This window comes from Stegastes partitus, unplaced genomic scaffold, assembly GCF_000690725.1.
Source record: "Stegastes partitus isolate 25-593 unplaced genomic scaffold, Stegastes_partitus-1.0.2 Scaffold19, whole genome shotgun sequence".
NCBI lineage: Eukaryota > Metazoa > Chordata > Actinopteri > Pomacentridae > Stegastes > Stegastes partitus.
Window position 1 is genome coordinate 319211 of NW_007577750.1, and position 19305 is coordinate 338515.

The 19305-nt window shown below is 38.7% G+C and overlaps 1 protein-coding gene across 1 annotated transcript in view; it reads left to right on the forward strand.

Annotated features, from left to right (window-relative positions):
* Nucleotides 1-19305, forward strand: part of gpc5a (glypican 5a) — a 134763-nt gene that overhangs the window by 81611 nt on the left and 33847 nt on the right. Inside the window, exon 8 of the mRNA XM_008292615.1 lies at nt 3859-4021. Within this exon, the coding sequence (XP_008290837.1) occupies nt 3859-4021 (163 nt within the window). The remainder of the gene's footprint in view (nt 1-3858; nt 4022-19305) is intronic.

Sequence of the window (19305 nt, forward strand, 5' to 3'; positions counted from 1 at the left end):
GCAGCCTGCTATGTGGGGCGTTTAGGGAGCATCAGTAATTCGTAATTTCTATTGATACGAAAATGTTCAGCAAGTCATATGTTTTGCCTTTGACCAGGTGGGAGGTGCAACAAAATGAGAAAGTGGGTCGTACTGGTCCTACCGGTGAAAAAGTTAGTCTAGAGCCCTGAATAGTGTTGTTTTCATTATTTATGTTGTGTGTTTTGAGTTTGTACAGATCCTGTAAATATTGATGAAAGTTTGATGAATGGTTTTGAAATTTAGTTCTGGTAAATCTTGCTAATGTTAAATTATATTATGATTAGAATATCCTCCAAAGGTAGACAATTATCATTCCTGTAAATAGTTGTGCCTGATGTTACGCATATTCTAATTGCTGATTTTATTAAAAAAAAAAAAAAAAAAAAAAGGTAATTTGCAGTCTGCACCCCCCCACCAAACATTTTCACCAGCTGCCACTGGTCACAAACTAAGATATTGGACAAAATGACATTTTGACCTGATGGGGACACTAGAGGAAAGGTCTGGGGACCACCATAGTCATTAAAATTCAAGCTCAGGTCTAAATGGATAGTTTGTAATAAGAAGTCATCCAATATTGATATGGCAGTCTGGACCAAAATAGTGGAAAGGACGGCTAACCTTTTTTTTTTTTTTCTTTTATCACCACTGGATCTCAAAGACAAGTATAACAAAGAAAATCCTATATATGCAAGTTTTATCAATTATGTTGGCTATGATTTTTTTTGCTACTTTGTTTTGTTAAAGATGAGGTTTCTAACTTCCTTAATCATGAAAGCTATTTCTAAATTGCTGCAAGCCTGTGATTACACAACTCACTAAATATTCCTTTTAGTTTCTGACTAAATGCAACTTAGCATAATTTACATAGAAAGAAGAGCCGTGCAAAATCCTACCAATAAACTTTATATCCTTTGCCCTTTGATACTTTGTGCCATGAAGTCCCGGTTGAGAGTAGAGTTACTTAACTCTGGCAGTTCAGTGTTGAACCAAAGGAACTTTTTTTTGCCACTTTGCTTGACAGTAAAAGTGTTGCCACCAATAATTTGTGCCCCTTGTCAATGTCAGAGTTCCATTAGATGCAGTCCGTCTGGCCACAGCTGTCTCTATTAGCAATTATGGCATTTTTCTGTACAGTGTTGGAACTTGTACTTATGATGTGAAAGGCCTGTATTGTAACTAATCTTCCAATCTCATGACAGAAATGTGTTGTATGATGACAAAGAGTGTTTCTGTGCCAGAGGGACGGTCACCACCGTACATGTGCGGTAACAAGTCTAAACAGTTGATAATAGATGAGTAACTGAGAGAAATGGAAATTTGATTGTTCCCATGTTACTGTTTTTATCGCTTAAACTGTAAGTTCAGTTGTCTTTGATTAATTACTTCCAATTAGATGGGTTTTAATGGAACAGATGGACAAAAGTGTTCATTAACAGTGAAGAGCGGCCACAGCAAATTAGCAGAGAAAATGGGAGCTTTAATATATCCAATCACAGAGCAGATCAGATCATAGGTGAAGGTCTATCTGTCAAATAAATGCATAGTTCATTTCTTATTTCAGATTAAAACTGTTGTATGCCAAGGTCTGAGTAAATTACCATATTTCATATTTGTGAGAGAACCTTAAAACGTATCTCAGAACTTGAAGTGATTTGCAAGGAAGAGTGGATGAAAATGCCTAAATGAAGATGGAAATGACTCTGAAGTGTCCACGGAAATGTTTTCAAGCAACAGGAAATAGTTACTAAGTTTTGGCTTATTATTTTTTGGTATTGAAATTAAATATAACAGCGCATGAATTTGCAGAAAATGTGTGCATCATTATCACAACATGTGTCATCTTTAAATTGGTGCAGCAATTTTAAAAGAAAATGACCAATTAGTAGGTGATCAGGTGTGCAGTGGAGAGGTTTATTAACACATGGACAGTTTTGTTTGGTGACGAAAAGTAATTGGTATTATTTGGTCATCACTAGACTCTCCACACACTGCAATAACAGCCAGAGGCCTGCCCAAGGGGGCCTGCTCAGACTTTGAACAAATCAAAGCGCCTGTCTCCCAGCCAGTGTTACACAAAACCCCATGTCATTCACAGAGGAGAGGCTAATAACACAGTTAGGCAATTCAGGCCTGCTTCATTGTGTGTCAGAAAGAGTAGTAGCGCTGTTCAATACAATCAGACGCAGAGCAGTTGCTCCCCTGGCCCAGAAAAGCAAAAGAATTGAGGAGCCTACTGATTGACAGGCTTGGTCAAACATGACGAATGTTTTCTCAGCTTTGGAACAAATGAGTTTGCTGTGAAATATAATTAGCTAATAGGACCTGATCACTTAATTACTGCTGTTTGATGCTAATCAAGTCATCTCCCTATTTCCAAGATTTTCTGGTTTTAAAAGGTGCAGTTCAAGCGGTTTATTTTTTTTTATAGACGTGTGTGATTTACAGCTGCAAATGTGTGACATTTACACAGAATCAGTCTTTGATTCTCTTTTGATTCAGTCTTTGTACTCTTATCTCCTTTTTTGTGTTAGCAAATTTTTTTTAATGCTGCTTGTATTAGAGTTTTTTGTTGGCTAATAGATAAAGTTCCTCCAACAACGTCACAGGATACAGCTCGCAATACGCAATTATTGGTATTGCCAGTGAGTTCTATGAAAATACCAAAAGCAATAATGTGTTAGTCTGGCCCTCAGCACTGTCTGACTTTCCTACCTTGCTATTGCTGTTAGCCCATAGGCCACTGGTTCCTTCTGGATTATACTGAAGTGTGCTTTTGTTTAAAAAAAAAAGGTGTGAAAGTGAAAGAAAGCAGCTCACACATGTACACAGCCTCATTCACACATACATCTCAACCTTTCAGCTCCATGCAAATGATAAAACAGTGACTTTTTAAAGCTGAAGTTGTATGTTTTTTTTCTATATGCAGACTAATAATTGCAAAGTGCTGTTTCCTTTAGAAATAGGTTCAGAGTTGACAGCCTTTTAAAGCCCCACACTGACCGCTGGAGCTGCCTGAATTCAGAGTCAAACCCTTGGACCAGGCTAATCTCCGGCACCACAGACACTTGTTTTTTTACTCAGTGTAGCTTTTGTCCATATTTCTAACGTAGTTGAAAAGAAAATCATGCCAATTACGCACATGGAGGGAAAGCTTAAATTGCCCAATCTCTCGATATTCTCCATCTTCTAACCTGTCATCATTTAGCAGCAGAGACTGCAGAGATCTGTCCCGGCTCAGTCGTGGCAGAAACCCTGACACTTTCCCTCTCCTGCACTGAACCACAGCAGAAACTAATTAGCATAGACACTACCTTTCTGATCAACACAAAGCATTCTCTCTTGTTTCCAATGACGCACCATGAATTTAAATGAGCCAATTAGCGTATGCGTTTCCCCTGGTGTCGAGTTCACAAAGTCTTTGATTGAGATTCTGCTGCACAGCAATACAGCAGAAAGCCTCGCTGCCCTGCAGGCCACCGCAGCCAAGAACGATGAGCGTCACGTAACTCATAGTATGGATTCATTTGAGTGTAAATGCAGGTGGAGGTGCTGGGGAGAAATTTTAGTGCTCATCTCTAGTGTTGGTTTATAAAACATTACCTCCCCATTCTTTAGGGGTCTACTTTTAGTTTAAGAATATTGCTTTAATTTTCTGAAAACACAAATAGAGCTCTTGCCTTGAGAGGACCTTGTTCACTGTATCCTGCCGTGAATATTGAACAAGAATATGATGCACATGTATTGCAGATTGTAATGCTTCCTGCAGTGAGGGCACATAAATCAATTTATTTTATTTATTTATTTTTAAATATATATCTCTCTTTTCACAACCAGCTGTTACAGGGAAAGTCCATCCCTAAACTGGGATCACTGGACCAAATTGAAACGGGAAGCGGCGACGCAGAGGGCCGTTATAGTGGAGACTGTGATGACGAGGACGGCTGCAGCGGATCAGGTGGAGGCGAAGTTAAGAGGAAAGTCTCCAGAGTCTCCAAATGTAAGTCTCATCCTTTTGTCTTTTTATTAGGGGTGGGACTTAAACGCATTAATTAACGTGAAAATAACGTGTTAGAGTCCCACCCCAATATACTTTAAAGCGTCAATTACGATTAATTAATTACAACAAAAATAATGCGTTGAAAAAATTAACGCATTTAATCGCAGTTTGCATCCAGGCAACACGAAACATTTTTCAGTGCCCAATTTCATGGTCCACCAATCACATGATGCGCAAGATGCGTCAGCGCTACGCTAACAACAACAAACATGGAGGAATCCGATGAGAGTGCATTGCTTGGACTGATGGAGGGTAAGTTTCATTTTAAAAAAACTGCCTGATGGAAACCTTAACAAGAGTGTGGTTTTGTACAACTTGTGCAAAAAAAATTTGCATACCACCGAAGCTCATCAAGCTTACGGTACCTGAATGCAAAGCATGTTGTAGCTAGCACAGAAACCGCCAGAGCTGTTAGCGCTAGCAGTCCTGGATAGCAACAATTTTTTAAAAACACGTTATTTTTGTTGTGATTAATTAATCGTAATTAACGCATTAACACGTTAAAGTCCCACCCCTTGTTTTTATTTATCGATCAACCGGTTGGCAATGCAAAGACATTGTTGTCCAGCAGTCATTACCTGAGCGCCCATAACTTGCTCTTAGGGGGCAAAGGTAAATGGCAAGAACATGACATTTGCGTGAATGAGTATATCTGAATATGGATAGGTTATAATGAAATAAATTTGTGTGTGTCTTTGTATTTGCCGTATTTTAAACTTTTATTGGTATTCATTGTGTATATATAGTGTGTATATTATAGTCTTTGTACACTGTAAAAAAAAAAAAAAAAAAAAGTTTCAAATAAGATTCAAAAACTCAAATAATTTGCGAAAATTAAAACAAATAACTGTAAAATAATATTTCTTTCAGTCTGATTTTAGAACGGGCTGCAAGATGGCTCAGTGGTTTGCACTGTTGCCTCGCAGCAAGAAAGTCGCCGGTTCGTGTCCCGGTGAGGACACCCGGGATCTTTCTGTGTGGAGTTTACATGTTCTTCCCATGCAGTGTGGGTTCTCTCCGGGTTCTCCGGCTTCCTCCCACAAATCCAAAAACATGTTGAGGTTAATTGGTGATTCTAAATTGTCCGTAGGGGTGAATGTGAGTGTGCTTGGTTGTCTGTCTCTAAGTGTAGTCCTGTGATAGGCTGGCGACCTGTCCAGGGTGTCCCCTGCCTTCGCCCTAAGTCAGCTGGGATAGACTCCAGCCCCCTCGCGACCCTAATGAGGATTAAGCGGTGTATAGATAATGGATGGATGGATGGATGGATGTTGGACATTGTATACAGTTTACATTTTGTTTTGTTTAATACAGTCAACATGCAGATGTATTGTTTTTTTTTTGTAATTTCTGATATGATCACTAACTACAAATATGTATAAAATAATGTATTATTGTTATTATTAATACGTTATTTTATACATGTTAAATCAATACTTTCTTTCTGGGAAATCTGTTATCTGTAATTTAACAAAACTGCAAAAATCTGCAAAATTACGGTGGTTTGTTTCAAAAGCAAAAGTTAAAAACGAATAATCTACCTGCTTAGGGGCTGTTGATTGAAAATAGTTTGTACCTGTCTGCTGCAAAAAAAAATCTCCTTTTGTAATGTAATAAACTACACATTTCAAAATATGTAACACAAACCCTAAACTAAACTGAACACAAAATGAAAAGAATATTCAGTTCTCACACATCAGATCAGCATCAGACCAAACGAATGAAATAAGACTAATAAATATAACAAGTAATGCATACAGTATGTATCTTCATATGCTATTTAATTTATAGTGCATATATTAAATTCATCCTTTTCACCCTTCCATCCTTTCAAAGTTTCAGGTTTTGAAAAGAGAAAGTAGTTTTTGATCAGAGAAGACATTCAAAGGTGCAGTTGCATAATACAATGTTTTATTAAGACTTGCTCCAGTCTCCTCTTTTATGACAGCAATAATAATAGTCATTAAAGATTATAGTTGCTATGGGGACATTATTGCAATCAAGGCCTGTTACTTTAAAAATTATTGCTCCTCGGTGGATCGGTAACCCCTGATGAATCACGGCAGCAGAGCTCTCCTCTTCATTTTGTTACCTTTCACACTCTCCTCTCAGCACATGGATCCCTCCTCTCCTCTCTCCTCTACTCTCCATCAAACATGCTAACAACCTGATTAATCACCTCTCTCATTTTGCCTATGGCGACGGAGAGGAAGGGGGGGTCGTCCAAACAAGCCATTCTACCCGTGTAAATGTTTCCTCTACTGCTTGTCAGTCTGACTTGAGGCTTCAGCGGCCGAGGCAAGCCGCTTAACAATCGCTCATCGGAGGCTGTAGGGAGGCTCTGACATTTATCACCCATTACAGTAGAGCCGCCCTTTCCTTGTCATAGGCCAGATCAGCCTGTCTGCCATATTTATGACCCACTGTCTGCTGTGACCTCTGTCGAGCATCTGTCCCCCGCTGCCTGACCCTCACGCAAACACCGAGGATTCACCTTTTCCTGAACCAGATCTCTGGTCAGTCCCTGCAGGATTCTCCAGTTATGGTTGCAAACGTTATTCTTCTTTAGATTGTGTTGTTGTGATGTGGAATTAAATTCAGTGGCAAAAGTTGCAGATTATAGCAGCATGGAGAACATCATCACAAAATAGCAACACATGCCTTTAGAAAACAAAGAAAAAACACTGCAATCAAATGTTTTTCTGCAGCATTGAAATTGTGTAAATGTCTTTATCTGCAGGCGCATTTTCTTTATTTAAAAAGTACAATACTGGAGGTTTAATCCAAAAACACCTCTTCAACTTGTAGGAGTAAATAAAGGTCACAGATAAATAAGCAGCCCACTGTCCACTGAATCATTCGCCTTCATTGTTTGAAACTAACGCAGACATGTAACAAATAAAATGGTGCATGGCACAGGTTAATAAATACATGTTAAACCCTCATTTGAGAGCCTTAGTCATGAATAAGCACTTACTCATTGCAAATCGGCATTAGCTATACTGAGCTGTTGCCAAATCCTGGAGAGCTAGCGCATTACCATTGTTCTCAATGGGTGAAGCGCTTCATTTAGTTTTATTTGCTGCCAGGAATGTATTTTTTTGAGTTTTGCAAAGTTACCTCAGTTCCTAAATTGGCTACCATGAGAATAAATCATTGTGGTATATATACAGTATTGATGAATGCTTTTTCTTTTTTCTTTTTCCCAGTCTGCGTTCAAAATAGAAACCTACAAAGATGAAAATCCAATATTCAACACAGTTACCAGAAACAAATACTCCTGTAGAAGCGGATGAAAATAAATGCATGCAGGTGTTGCTAAAAAAAAATCAGTGTATTAATAATGTGTCACCAAACCCATGACAAGCAATCAGAGCTGAACAGAACTTTAAATAACACAACCCCCACCGTGGAATTAATCACCCTTGAGTTAAATTACAGGGCGAGACATGTATGTAGGCTGAGAAGAATATGTGATGTGGTGATTTGTGTTCTGATTTTTTTGTTGCCGTGTTCGTAAAGTCAGAGTTTTCAAATCTTCGACTAGAAGATACCAGGCTGTATGATGTACGTATTTCCAGCTGCCATTTTATGACGAGCGTGCCAGTCTATCAAAGTAAATTGACGCCGCCGTCTCAGCGTCAGATACAGAGCTTAAAGACCATGTATAATTTAATTTGATTTCGTTCTCTGCAATTATTCATAATCCTTCTCCTTTGTGTCTTTGATGATTATCAGCAGAACACGCTGACGATAGATCAGTGTGATAGGGAAATCAAATGGGATCAGCTCAATACTGACAATGCAAGCCTGATTTAAGGGATTATCCTCATTATGCAGAATTACTGTTGTGTGAAAATGTTATGTATGTGACAAGAAGCAACAATTTGAGTGGCGCATCCTTCAGAAAATTTCAAGGATTTCTGAATGTTTAGCTATTGCGGGGAAGTGGCGCTCAATGAATGGCACTCCGGATTGCTGTTTTTGGAAAACAACAATTAGCCTAATCTGTTTTTTGTGTAAACCCGCAGAATTATTGAAAACGGAGGACTGATTCACTTCACCCTGCTCAGAGTAGAGGTGAGCCGAGTTCTCACAGCTCATCGAGTGTCTCTGACTCAGAAGGCTCACGAGTCACCATGGATAGAGCATGTATTCATTACATTTCATGCGATTTTCTTCCCACATCCGGCCTTGTTTTTGCAGTTGCTACACACCTGCCAGTCGGTTCAACAAACGCACACATCTGATTTTCCCTGTTTTAATTAAACGGAATGAACATTTAACACTGATGAGCACCTCAATGTCAAAACTGTTGTAAGATCACTGTGTAGGGTATTGCAGCTGGTTACGGAGCATGTAACCAGCATCATAATTGTTAATTATAATATACATAATTGGAATACTCATTAACAAAAGCAATATTGTATCCCATGGCTGTAGAGCTGTATTAGTCCAGGCTTTGGCTGTGTGTTTTTCTACAAGCGTAGACTCTTGTCTACACATTTCCAGACCTCAGTGTAATTACGCACCTTTACACTCCCAAATAACTGTGAGAAGAGTCGTTTTTGCTTTGATATCCAGAGCTTAATTTTTCAAATAAGGTGAAGTTAAGGAGCCTGAAGTAGGTGGAATGAGACAATTCACTGCTGCAGCCCTTCTTTATGATTGAGCCTGATGAGATAATTATACACCTGGTTTAATCACATAAAAACCTTGCCTAGCTCAGCTTGGAATGTAATAAATCTATTGTAGCCAATGAGTTATTAATCACAACACAGTTTTAAGAAAACAAACAAGACTGCAGCCCTGCTAGCAGCACTGTGCAGCTGTACTGTGGAACAGCTGTAATGTTTGTCAGTCTCACCCTTTTAGTTTAGTATGTCAGCATGCTAACAGCTGCTATGTATCACTAAAGTATTGGGCTACAATTGTGGCCCGATAGTGGCATTACAGCGATCCAAAGTAATTACAGATCACCCTGAGAGTCGGTACCAAAATTCTTGGCTATCCATTCCACAGTTGTTGAGACATTTCTCTCAAAATATAAAACCCTGAAAAGAAAATTAAAATCAAAAATCTCGACTTGTCTGGGATCCATGAATGTCTGCGGTGATTTTGTGCAAATCCATTTAAAAGATCAAGGATTTCCAACCTTATTTCCTCTGAGAGTCAGTTTGATAAAATGAAAGTTGCTGAGAGCCACTCATGTCTATTTCTAGTTACGCTTGTTCACATATTGTGAATCGAGACTCTCTCCACACCGAACCAGCTGAATAAGCTGCTTTCTTGTTTGTTTATCGTATATGATGGTTCAAAAACCTAAATGTTGTTCCAGAAACACTTGGATTCAAATCACTGGCATGTCCAATACATTTTCTGTATCATTTTCAATTTGTCAACCTCAAGGAAATTCAAGTCAAAGAAACAAAGATTCTAGTTAATACTTACATGTTATCTTTCTTTTTGTCTCTATGTGTTACACATCACCTCTCACATTCATGTTAGACAAACTTGCTCGACAAAGACATGTAGACCTAAATAAAGGTAGCAATTTCAGGACTGCTTGGTTTAAGTTTTTCATTTTCTGGGTCTACAAGTTTCCAGAAATGTTGTAAATGCTGTTGAGATTTTATCTGGACATTGTTTTGGAGGTTTATAATCACTGTCTCTCCAGGATCCACACTAAACAGTTATAGATACTGCCAAGTGGGCGGCCACTGACTCATCACACTGAATTGAAAACCATCTTTACCTGGTCGTGTCCCACACAATTGCATCTGCAGAAAGGGCAGGCACTTAGCACTTGCCACAAAATTTTTGTGTTACTTTTATGGTCTGTGAATAATGTTTTAGCCATCACAGTCATTACTCCCTTTACCATTTTGCCATGGGAAGGGCTTCTCATGCTACATTAGGATGTGTGCAGCTTTAAACGCTGCAGATGTTCAATACAATGCAATTTAAAAATAAGTCATTTTTGAAATGATCAGTAACTGATAATTATATAGATGGAAATAAAGCATTTTATTGTGCTAGACTTTGTCTGCTAAACGAACAGGCAATCTAAAGTGGGGTACTGACTGACTGACTCTGCCATCCCTGTAGCTACGCCTGGAGCAGGGCTAACAAATGATCTTTCTTACACAAATTAGTCTCTGATTACTGGCTGATTACATTGTGTACATTCAAGGAGAAAAAAATCTAGGTTTTCTTCAACTCCCCATTATCCAATACAAATCCTAGAACCCTGTGCCTGCAGTGGGGAACATCTAAGACATTTTTAATGCCTCAACCCCAACAGGCAGCTAGAGGCCTCTTATCTGGCCTGGCATGGTTTAGCTGCAGACACTGTGACTGCATGCCCCACGAGCACTGTACGGAAAAAAGGCATCTGTCAGACACAGTGGCAGCAGGAGAGACACAAATCGATTTCTAGCAAGTCCACAATGAGAGAAAGGGGAGAGGCTCCTCGCGCATGACTCTTATTAACTAATAGTGTCTCAGCAGGAGAGTATTTGTTGTTATCTGAGCTTCTACCACACTGGCCAGTGGTAAATAAGTGGTGAACATAGCTGTTGCACGTAGACCATCTCCACTTCCTAATGTTAAGTGTTAATGGGAATAACAGCATTCAATGGGGGATGAGCACATATTTAGTAAAACCAATTTTCTGTCATAATTTACAGCGATTGTATACATTTCAGCTCGAAATGAGAGCTCTGAGAGAGAGGGAATTACATCGAGACCACTTTGTTGGACATATACAGTAATAGGGCTATCACTGGGCGCCATTCAGAGTTTTCCCTTGCAGGCCCTGTAGTACTTGGCTGTGCCTATAACAAAGATTTTTATCCTCATTAAAGTGTGAGATCAAATTAGGTCACCTGCTGTGACTCCTGCCCTCCTCTGCGTCAGTAATAATGGGATCAAAATCATTTACAGCAGTGTGTCTCAGAAGCTTTTGACCAGTGAGCTTCACTGAGAAGAACTCCTAGGTTGTCTTATTATAGTTTTATTAAATTAACCTACTGAACTAATTAATAATGAAATTATCCAACACTTTCATGTTTTAGAAAGACTTTACTGTTAAAAAGGATAGTTCTATGGACACCTGAAATAAGGTACAGCACACTGTACTCTGAGTTGCCCTTTGTATAAATCAGTAGGCAGAGTTTTCCACTTCAAAATAGGCCTGATAAGTTGAAGGTCAAATTATGCTCAGCTTGATTGATGTAAACAAGCTCTAACAAGACGAGGTTTAAATTTGGGACTTAGCCTTCAAACTTACATCAGTATATATTTTTGTGGAAGAATAATCAAGTAATAGCAATACAAAGTGGCCAACTGACAATCTGAAAGACTATCACGAGACCATCGCAGTCTTCCAGTGCGGGAACCAGCCTCCATAACAGCAGCAAATAGATGCTGAAATGATTCACACCTACTTGTTAAAGAATCTAAATGGTGCTGCATCAAAGCTACACAGCACAAATGAACCCCTTAAATCATAGCAGACACCCAGCCCGACTGTCTAACACGAGGGGGGACAGCACTGATCATACTGAAAGATCTTGCCGAGGGAATAGCACCATCCAACTACTGTCCAACATGGAAACTCCTGTCAGACATCAGAACTGAAGGGACATGTGTGTCAATACACGAGCAAAGCTCAGCAGGGGATTGGAAACAACACCAGAGGCCCAAAGCACCAGCTGCTGAAGACAAAGCTGTCACCGTACGACTGCAAGCTGAAACAGATGAACCTGAACACAGTCTGAATTAGACAGTCCGGGAAGAAATACTCTGTTCATACAACACTGCACCATAAAAATACTCCATAACAAGAAAAGACCTGCAGTAAAAACAGAACTCACGTGAAAGAATGGAAGTAGTAATTCATTTATATCGACAATAAGAGTGCTCAAAATGCAGAAAAAGGGCCCTCTTTAAGTGTTACATTATGCAAGTTGAATTTTGCTGTTTTAATAGTTGAGATGGGTATAATTTAAATATAATTTTAAATGTCTTACTTGCAGTACACTTTAATCAGCAAGGATGCACCACAAGTTCATCATATGGTTTGTATATGAAATCTAAGTCTGCGAAGTAACTGCTAACTTTAGCTGCATTAAAGGAGCAATGGAGTAAAAAGTACAATATTTACTTTGAACGTGAGTAATTTGTATGTAAGCAAACTTGATTTGGTTTACTTCATTACTTTCCACCACTGTAACTATAACTGGGTTATGTATTAGTTTATGTGGATGAAATAATGTTTTTTTTTTTGTTTTTTTTTTTAAGCAAACTGTGAAAACTAATAGTCTATTGTGGATGTGTTTTTTTCTATAATGTACTTCATCATAGTGGCACAAAAATTTACCCTGAGGTTCAGTATTTTATATGTTGTTTTAAATAAATCTAACATATTCCAATAAACCTACATGTATGTTTAAGTATCCAGCTAAAACTGAAGCAACAGACAGTAAATTCTCTCTTTTTGAAAGCTGAAATGTTCAGTTTTCAACTTTTCTTGAGATAGGTGGATTTAACTGTATAGTCATTTTGGAGGATATAGGTTGTGGTGCTTTTTATTTGTGTTATTATTATTGTACTGACTTGAGTTTCAATTATTTATTTCACCTCCATCTGGATCAGTGAATTTACGCTTAATTGCACCGACATCTCTATATTGCAATACAGTTCAACAGCACCAGAACGCGCATCCTCCCCAACAAAAACCTTATTGTCAGGATATATATTGCAACCACATTGCTCAGCTACAGTCCGGATGAACAACTTTAATACAGTGCAGCCTTCATAGATCCTTGAAATGTCATTCAGTTTGCAAGGTCAACAACTAACCACGAGACTTCATCAAAAACCTGAAGGAATTAAGGAGAAAACCAGCTGCTCATATGAGCGACTATTATTTGCTGCTCCAACCTGATGTGCCGTCCTCAATGCTGTTCTACATAGACTTTAACCATTTCATTCAGCTCACCGTGAGGAGTGGGTGCAGGTTCATGACGGGGGCTACCATCAGTCACTCCACCTACATGTAAGCCATCAAACTGAACGACAAGAGGATCTGCTGAAATGACGCTGGGAAGCCATTTGGAGTGGAAACATGTGGCTGGCTGGAAGCAAATGGAGGGAGAATAACTAGAACTTAAGGGGTCGAACTATCAAAAGGCCACATGACAGATTGGAGACAGGGACCTGGGAGTTCTAAGCCAAGTGAGCAGGAAAGGCAGCAACATTATCATCCTTATGTACCGACATACAGTTTGCTTGCTGTCAGACACACGTCTTATATAGTACAAGCAAACAAAACAAACTGCCAAAACTGTCATATTTGTAAAAAGAAAATCCTCACACTGTACAGATGACGTCTATCACCCTTTCTGGTGCTTGGAGACAGTTGAGGTGAGCCTCAAGGACGCAGAAGGACACACAAAACACTCATACATTAGTAAAATGGCTCCTGTCATCAGCAGACAGATGAGGTGGCTGCCAGAGATTGCCAGAAAAAGACACCATCTGCCATTCGAAGAGGCTCATGCAGTAAATTATTTGATCAGTCGTATATATTCTTAATTCAACATTTTTGAAAGGTTGATCTGTCTCACACACACTGAGCACATGACCAACATGTTTTCATTAAGAAACTGGCAGTTTATCACATTGATGTTGAAATTCATCACTGGTTAGAGAACAACAAGAAGTGTCTTGAAACCATTCTTGGTTCCCTGTGGAACTCCTCGTAGTGGAAACACCCTAATAGGCTCTATGCAACATAGATGTACTATTATTTAAAGTCAGATACCTCCTTTCTGTTCAGTACTTCAGAACCAAAGACTTGTGTGTTTTGATACAACATTGATGTTGGAAACTGACTTGCAAATTTCATAGCGGAAGAAAGAAAATTGCCTCGTTGGCCTGCAAGTGATCACACTTCGCACTGACGGACATTGCTATCAAAAGAATTATGTTTCAACAGTCAATTTCATTTTTTCACACCACAGCCAATCAGTTGGGATTCACAATACTCTGATAACAGAAATAAAAACCTCATATTCAGTGGATTTATCTTGAGCTGCAAAACCTGAGGAAAAATATTTAATTCTAGGCCTTAAAATTCAGCAGTTCTTGGCAGACGCACACACTATTTCCTCATAACACCACTGGCTGTTCCGTGTACCTTTTTCTGCTAAATAGTGGTGAAGTCTGAAACCAATCTAAGACAGGTTGCTTTATGATCTGCAGTCTCTGTGGTAGACAGTGCTGGTAGACAAAAACAGCGTGTTTTAGTCCATTGGACTTCAATTGCTAACAGCTACACCTTTAGAAGTACAGAAAAACAAAAGCTAATATACTTTGAAATTGCCAACATTACTAGAGCAATTAAAGGCATCCTCCACTGAATTTTAGACTTAATCTGCTCCTCAAAGCTATGGTTGGGCTTTAACATGAGCTTGGTGTTTATCTCTTTGATAACTTTAGATTTATGTTTGTTTTTATGTAGACATATTTATGTTAATGTTGCTGTTTGTTGCTGATGTTGTGTTGGTGTTGTGTTGTTGTTTTTCTTGTACAACAATTTCCCTGAGGTTTGCACCAAAGTGATCAATAAAGCTCTATTCTATTCTATTCTATTCTATTCTATTCTATTCTATTCTATTCTATCCTATTCTATTCTGTTTTCTGAGTTGAATGTAGGCTACCTTGACTTGCACTAGATTACTAAACTATCTCAAACAACATATTAACCCCACTCATCTACAGATTGTTCGAGGTTTTAGCTTCACTGTGGAATTAGTTTATGTAATCAGTCTCTTGTGACTCATCATGAATTCCTCCCCCGTTTGCTGTGGGCTTATCTAACTCATACGGATAAGCGGGCATCCTTCTACAACTCAGCCTGCTTTCAACTATTGAAAATCATGTGTGTGACTAAACAAAAATAGTGATTAAGCTAAAATTAGCAAGGTAATGCAATGAAACAGACACATTGTTTGAAGCTGCGCAAGCAGACATCATTTAACATTTCAAATGTGACATTTTATTTGTAAAACTGTATGATAACTGCATTCAAATACATAAACTATCGCCTTAACACAGGTTTCTGCCAAGTCACAGTAACGCCATAAGAATCTTGGATAGTCAACCTAGTTTGACTTTTACAATAAATAATACTGATGAGGTTAAAGGATGTGTGTTTTGTCACGAACTGATTGTCATGAACATAATTTGTAAATCACACGGAAACTGTGTGACCAAGCTAACGTCTGCTTTCCAAGTCCCCAGGGGCTTTTTCTTTGTTTTATGTTCTGCCTCAAATACATAGAAAAAAATAAAGATTCTGTTGCTGCTTGTTTACACATAGAAAAAAGAAAATGTCGTGCTTCACATCAGTAAGTTTCAAAGCAGGCAGATGAAAGCATACAGATTAATATCTGCTGTGCATTAACATATGGTCACAGCTCAGATTGAATTCTGTTTCAGATGAAATACACACCTAGCGTTTGTGTTCTGAACATCAGTGCCTGCTCTAACTCAGACATGCTCGGATGAAAATGAAATGCAATTGCTTTTTGATTTGCCACAGTAAACATAATGACATTTTTATTGTAAGATAATAGAAACCTTGCATTTTCTTTATCATTTCCCTTCCAGGTGTTTGTGTGTGTGTGTGTGTGTTTTTTTTTCTTGGCAAAGCTTTTTAACCACAGTAAGTTGTCATTATCTTCAATGGCACATTCCTGTTTTTCAATCATTTTCTCATACTTTGCAGGATTTAATGGCTGGCTTAATGAGCTGCGGCTTGAATGTGGAAGGACATCTCATTGTGTTAATGAACCATGAAAAGGGCAAGCACACATCATTGTGTGAACTGTTTTAATAATCAGCGCGTTGTCAGACACACAGCCCATCTACCAAACGTCTGCTCTGTCAATAAGCACAGAATGTGAACGTTTCGTTTAGACAACTTATTCTCTGAAGGCCCAAAAATCGACTCTCAGTCTCATCTCTTCAGCTCTTCTGTCTGCTACCAAGTAGATGTTTTCAAACCTACCCTGACTGACCATGTAGCAAGCTCAAATGTGATCCTAAAATGATTCAGTAACTTTCTTATAAGGATTTACTATAATAAAAAAAAGATCAAATTAAAATTTTGGGAAACTCTATCACGATGAGCTTTACTTTAATTTGATTGTTGTGGTAGTTGCAGTCACTCTTTTTAATTCCACTATTGCTGACTGAAATCTCAATTTTAAATATTTATTTTTTCTTTCTGATTTGGCCATTCAAGGTAGTTTTCACCTTTATTGTAAAAGCTACACTGTAAGAGTCAACAGTCTGCAACTGAAAAAGGATGTACTTAGGCATAGCAGTCCTTCGAGATGAATGCTAACATTAGCAGAGTAATGTATTGCTTAGTAATGTGTTGCATTAATGTGTTTACACTACTTGTTACAGGAAATAGTAAAGGATTGCAGTACTTTAAAGATTAAAGGAATGTGGTTGAGTGTGTGATTACAGGAAGCATCTGTACACGCAGTAATGCCGTACTGAAAATCACCCTGTGTGTGACAGTGAAATGGCAAAATGTCCAAGATTAAACAATATAAGGCAGAAAAATATTTTGGATTTTACTCAACAGATCTGGCTTTAATGACAATAAAATAAAAAAACCCAACAGCTGTGATGGAGCTCAGACCCAGCCTGGGGATGGCTGCTACGTAACAAATGATTTCACTGTAGCTTCTAAACTGTGGCTCTGTGTGACAGCTCATCAGTCTAAAGTGAAGAAAAGTGCACAATATCGTTGGCTGTCAGATCCCGACTGATGTCTCCATGTTGGTAGTAATTTTATAGGTAATCAATGTAGTTACTGTTGGTGTAAATATGCAAACCTCTCTTGCTTTGGAGACACTCACATTGATCTGGCTTGATACTGCAGAGGTTTAATAAACTCAGAGAAAAGACTCCTACAAACAGCTGGAAGAAACAAACTAAACTTCAGTTCTCTTTATTGTGTTATGAAAACCTAGATTATGCTTTGTAGTCATGAGTCTCATTAATTAAACCTGCTATACTCTGTGATTGCTTTTATAGACATCTCAAATGATAATGGATGTGTGGAAGTGTATGTAGCAAAACTCAAAATTAAGGAGTTTGCGTGCACCTTTGTCGTTTAAAAGCATGTGAGCTGTGCTTTTGTGCTCTCTGTGATATTTCTGGACTCAGATTGGTGCTGAAATGTGAAAAAATGCATTATGTTTACTTTGTCCTGGGTGCACAGAAAATCTGTTTAACCTTTTTTTTTGTTTTTGTTTTTATGAAGGAGGAGCTTTGAGGCTTCCTCTTATTTGGCATGAGATGTGTTTGGGAAGCATGAGAGCATGAAACAGAGCCTGGGAGTGGGTGTCTCGTGCCAAAAGCATAAGAATTGGCAACACATAGTTTACGTTTTGGAGACACCTATTTTGTTTAGAGTTGGAGTTTGTACGAGCAGTGCACCTGATGCTGGGGCTTTAGGATTTGTTGATGGAGCTGTGATGAGTAGCAAAAGTAAAGAACCCAATAAGAAAGTACTTTAGAAAATAACAAGTAAAGTAGTTATTTTAAATGAGTGAAATGAGTTAGTGGTCACAGTTACTGCACCCAACTTTGTTAACTCTGACCTTTAGCAAGGCTGACATGCTCACAATGAAACCATGGTGGTGTTTTGCAGGTGTAATGTTTATACCATGTTCACCATCTTAGTTTTGCATGTTAGCATACTAACATTTGCTAACAATCACTAAACTCTGCGTGCTGCTGAGGCTGTTGGGAATGTTTTTAGTTTTGCATGCATTTGGTCATAAAATAATGGTAGCACCTTATTAAACATCACTGGATCACAAAATGCTGCAAATCCTCGTATGTTCCTTTTTTAAAAAATGCAATCAAGTGTATTATTTGTGTCAGGGGGATCACCAAAGTCATCAGGATTCATCCTCTGGGGACCATGCATGTCTGTCCAAAATGCCATAGCAATCCATCCTCTAGTTCTTCTGAACAAAAGTTGTGAACTGACTGGCCAATTGATTATGTCGTCCACTGAGCACAGCTCACATAGTGCAAAAACACATTTGTGGCATAGCCTCAGTGATAACTGAAATTGAATTCTATGACCATAAAGCACCATTTTATGTTTAAAAGTGGTTGTAACACTTCTAAAGGCCACATCATCTACAATAACATGAATCATCCTCTTCTGCTGTGAGAAAACATTCAGAAATGTCTGGTTGGGTTGGGGGGGGGGTATTCATTTGCAATTGAATACCATAGTAATCATGTTGTTGTTGTCGTTGTTGTTGTTGTTGTTGTTTTAAAGAATAGTCTATTTTAGCTTGAGGGAACGTGGAAGTAGACTTTGTATGACCCACACCACTTGTCAGCACGGTTACATATGACAGACAGGTTTTGTCTCCTTCCTCTTCATGTCCTCTGAAAATTTCACTCAGCCTTCATCCTCGGACCTCTAAGGTCATCCTTAGATGTGCATCAGCAGCCCTGGCAGACCCACGCTCTACTCTCCCATCATCCCTCCTCTCAGTCTGCCTGCCCTGCCAAGCAGAAGAAAACTACTCTGTGTCTGCTGCAAAAGCCCTCAGCTCACCCTCTATTTCAATAGTATGCACACCCACAACCACATCAATACACAAGAATGCATTGGCACACATACATGCTCAGGCATACACACTCGCTGACAGAAACACATCAGGTGAACCGGTGAAAATCTGAGTCGCCCAACAGGAACAAGGTGTCTGAATCTACTCAGACTGATGTTCTGTGTTGACCTTCAGTGATAATGGATGAGAAATAATGGAAAAGGCTGATATCCAGGAAGGAAACATTGCCACAGCGGCTTGATGTTTGTCACAGTCACGAATGAAGAGGGCAGGTTTGATGTTATATTCTGGGGTTAAGTTGTGGTTGTGATTTATTGCGGAGAAGCAGTTACATTATTATTAAAAACATGGATTCTAAATTGACTCTTGTCTGGCTTCAGATAGCTTCATACAGATTAAATGATCTGCTTTTGATTTCCGTGTTTCAGGCATGCATCAGTACACTGGTATAAGAAATGGCTTTTTGTGGCATTCAGGAGACTTTACAGAGCTCTCTATTCTACTCAATTTTTAACCTACACACAGATCATCTTTCTGTTGAGC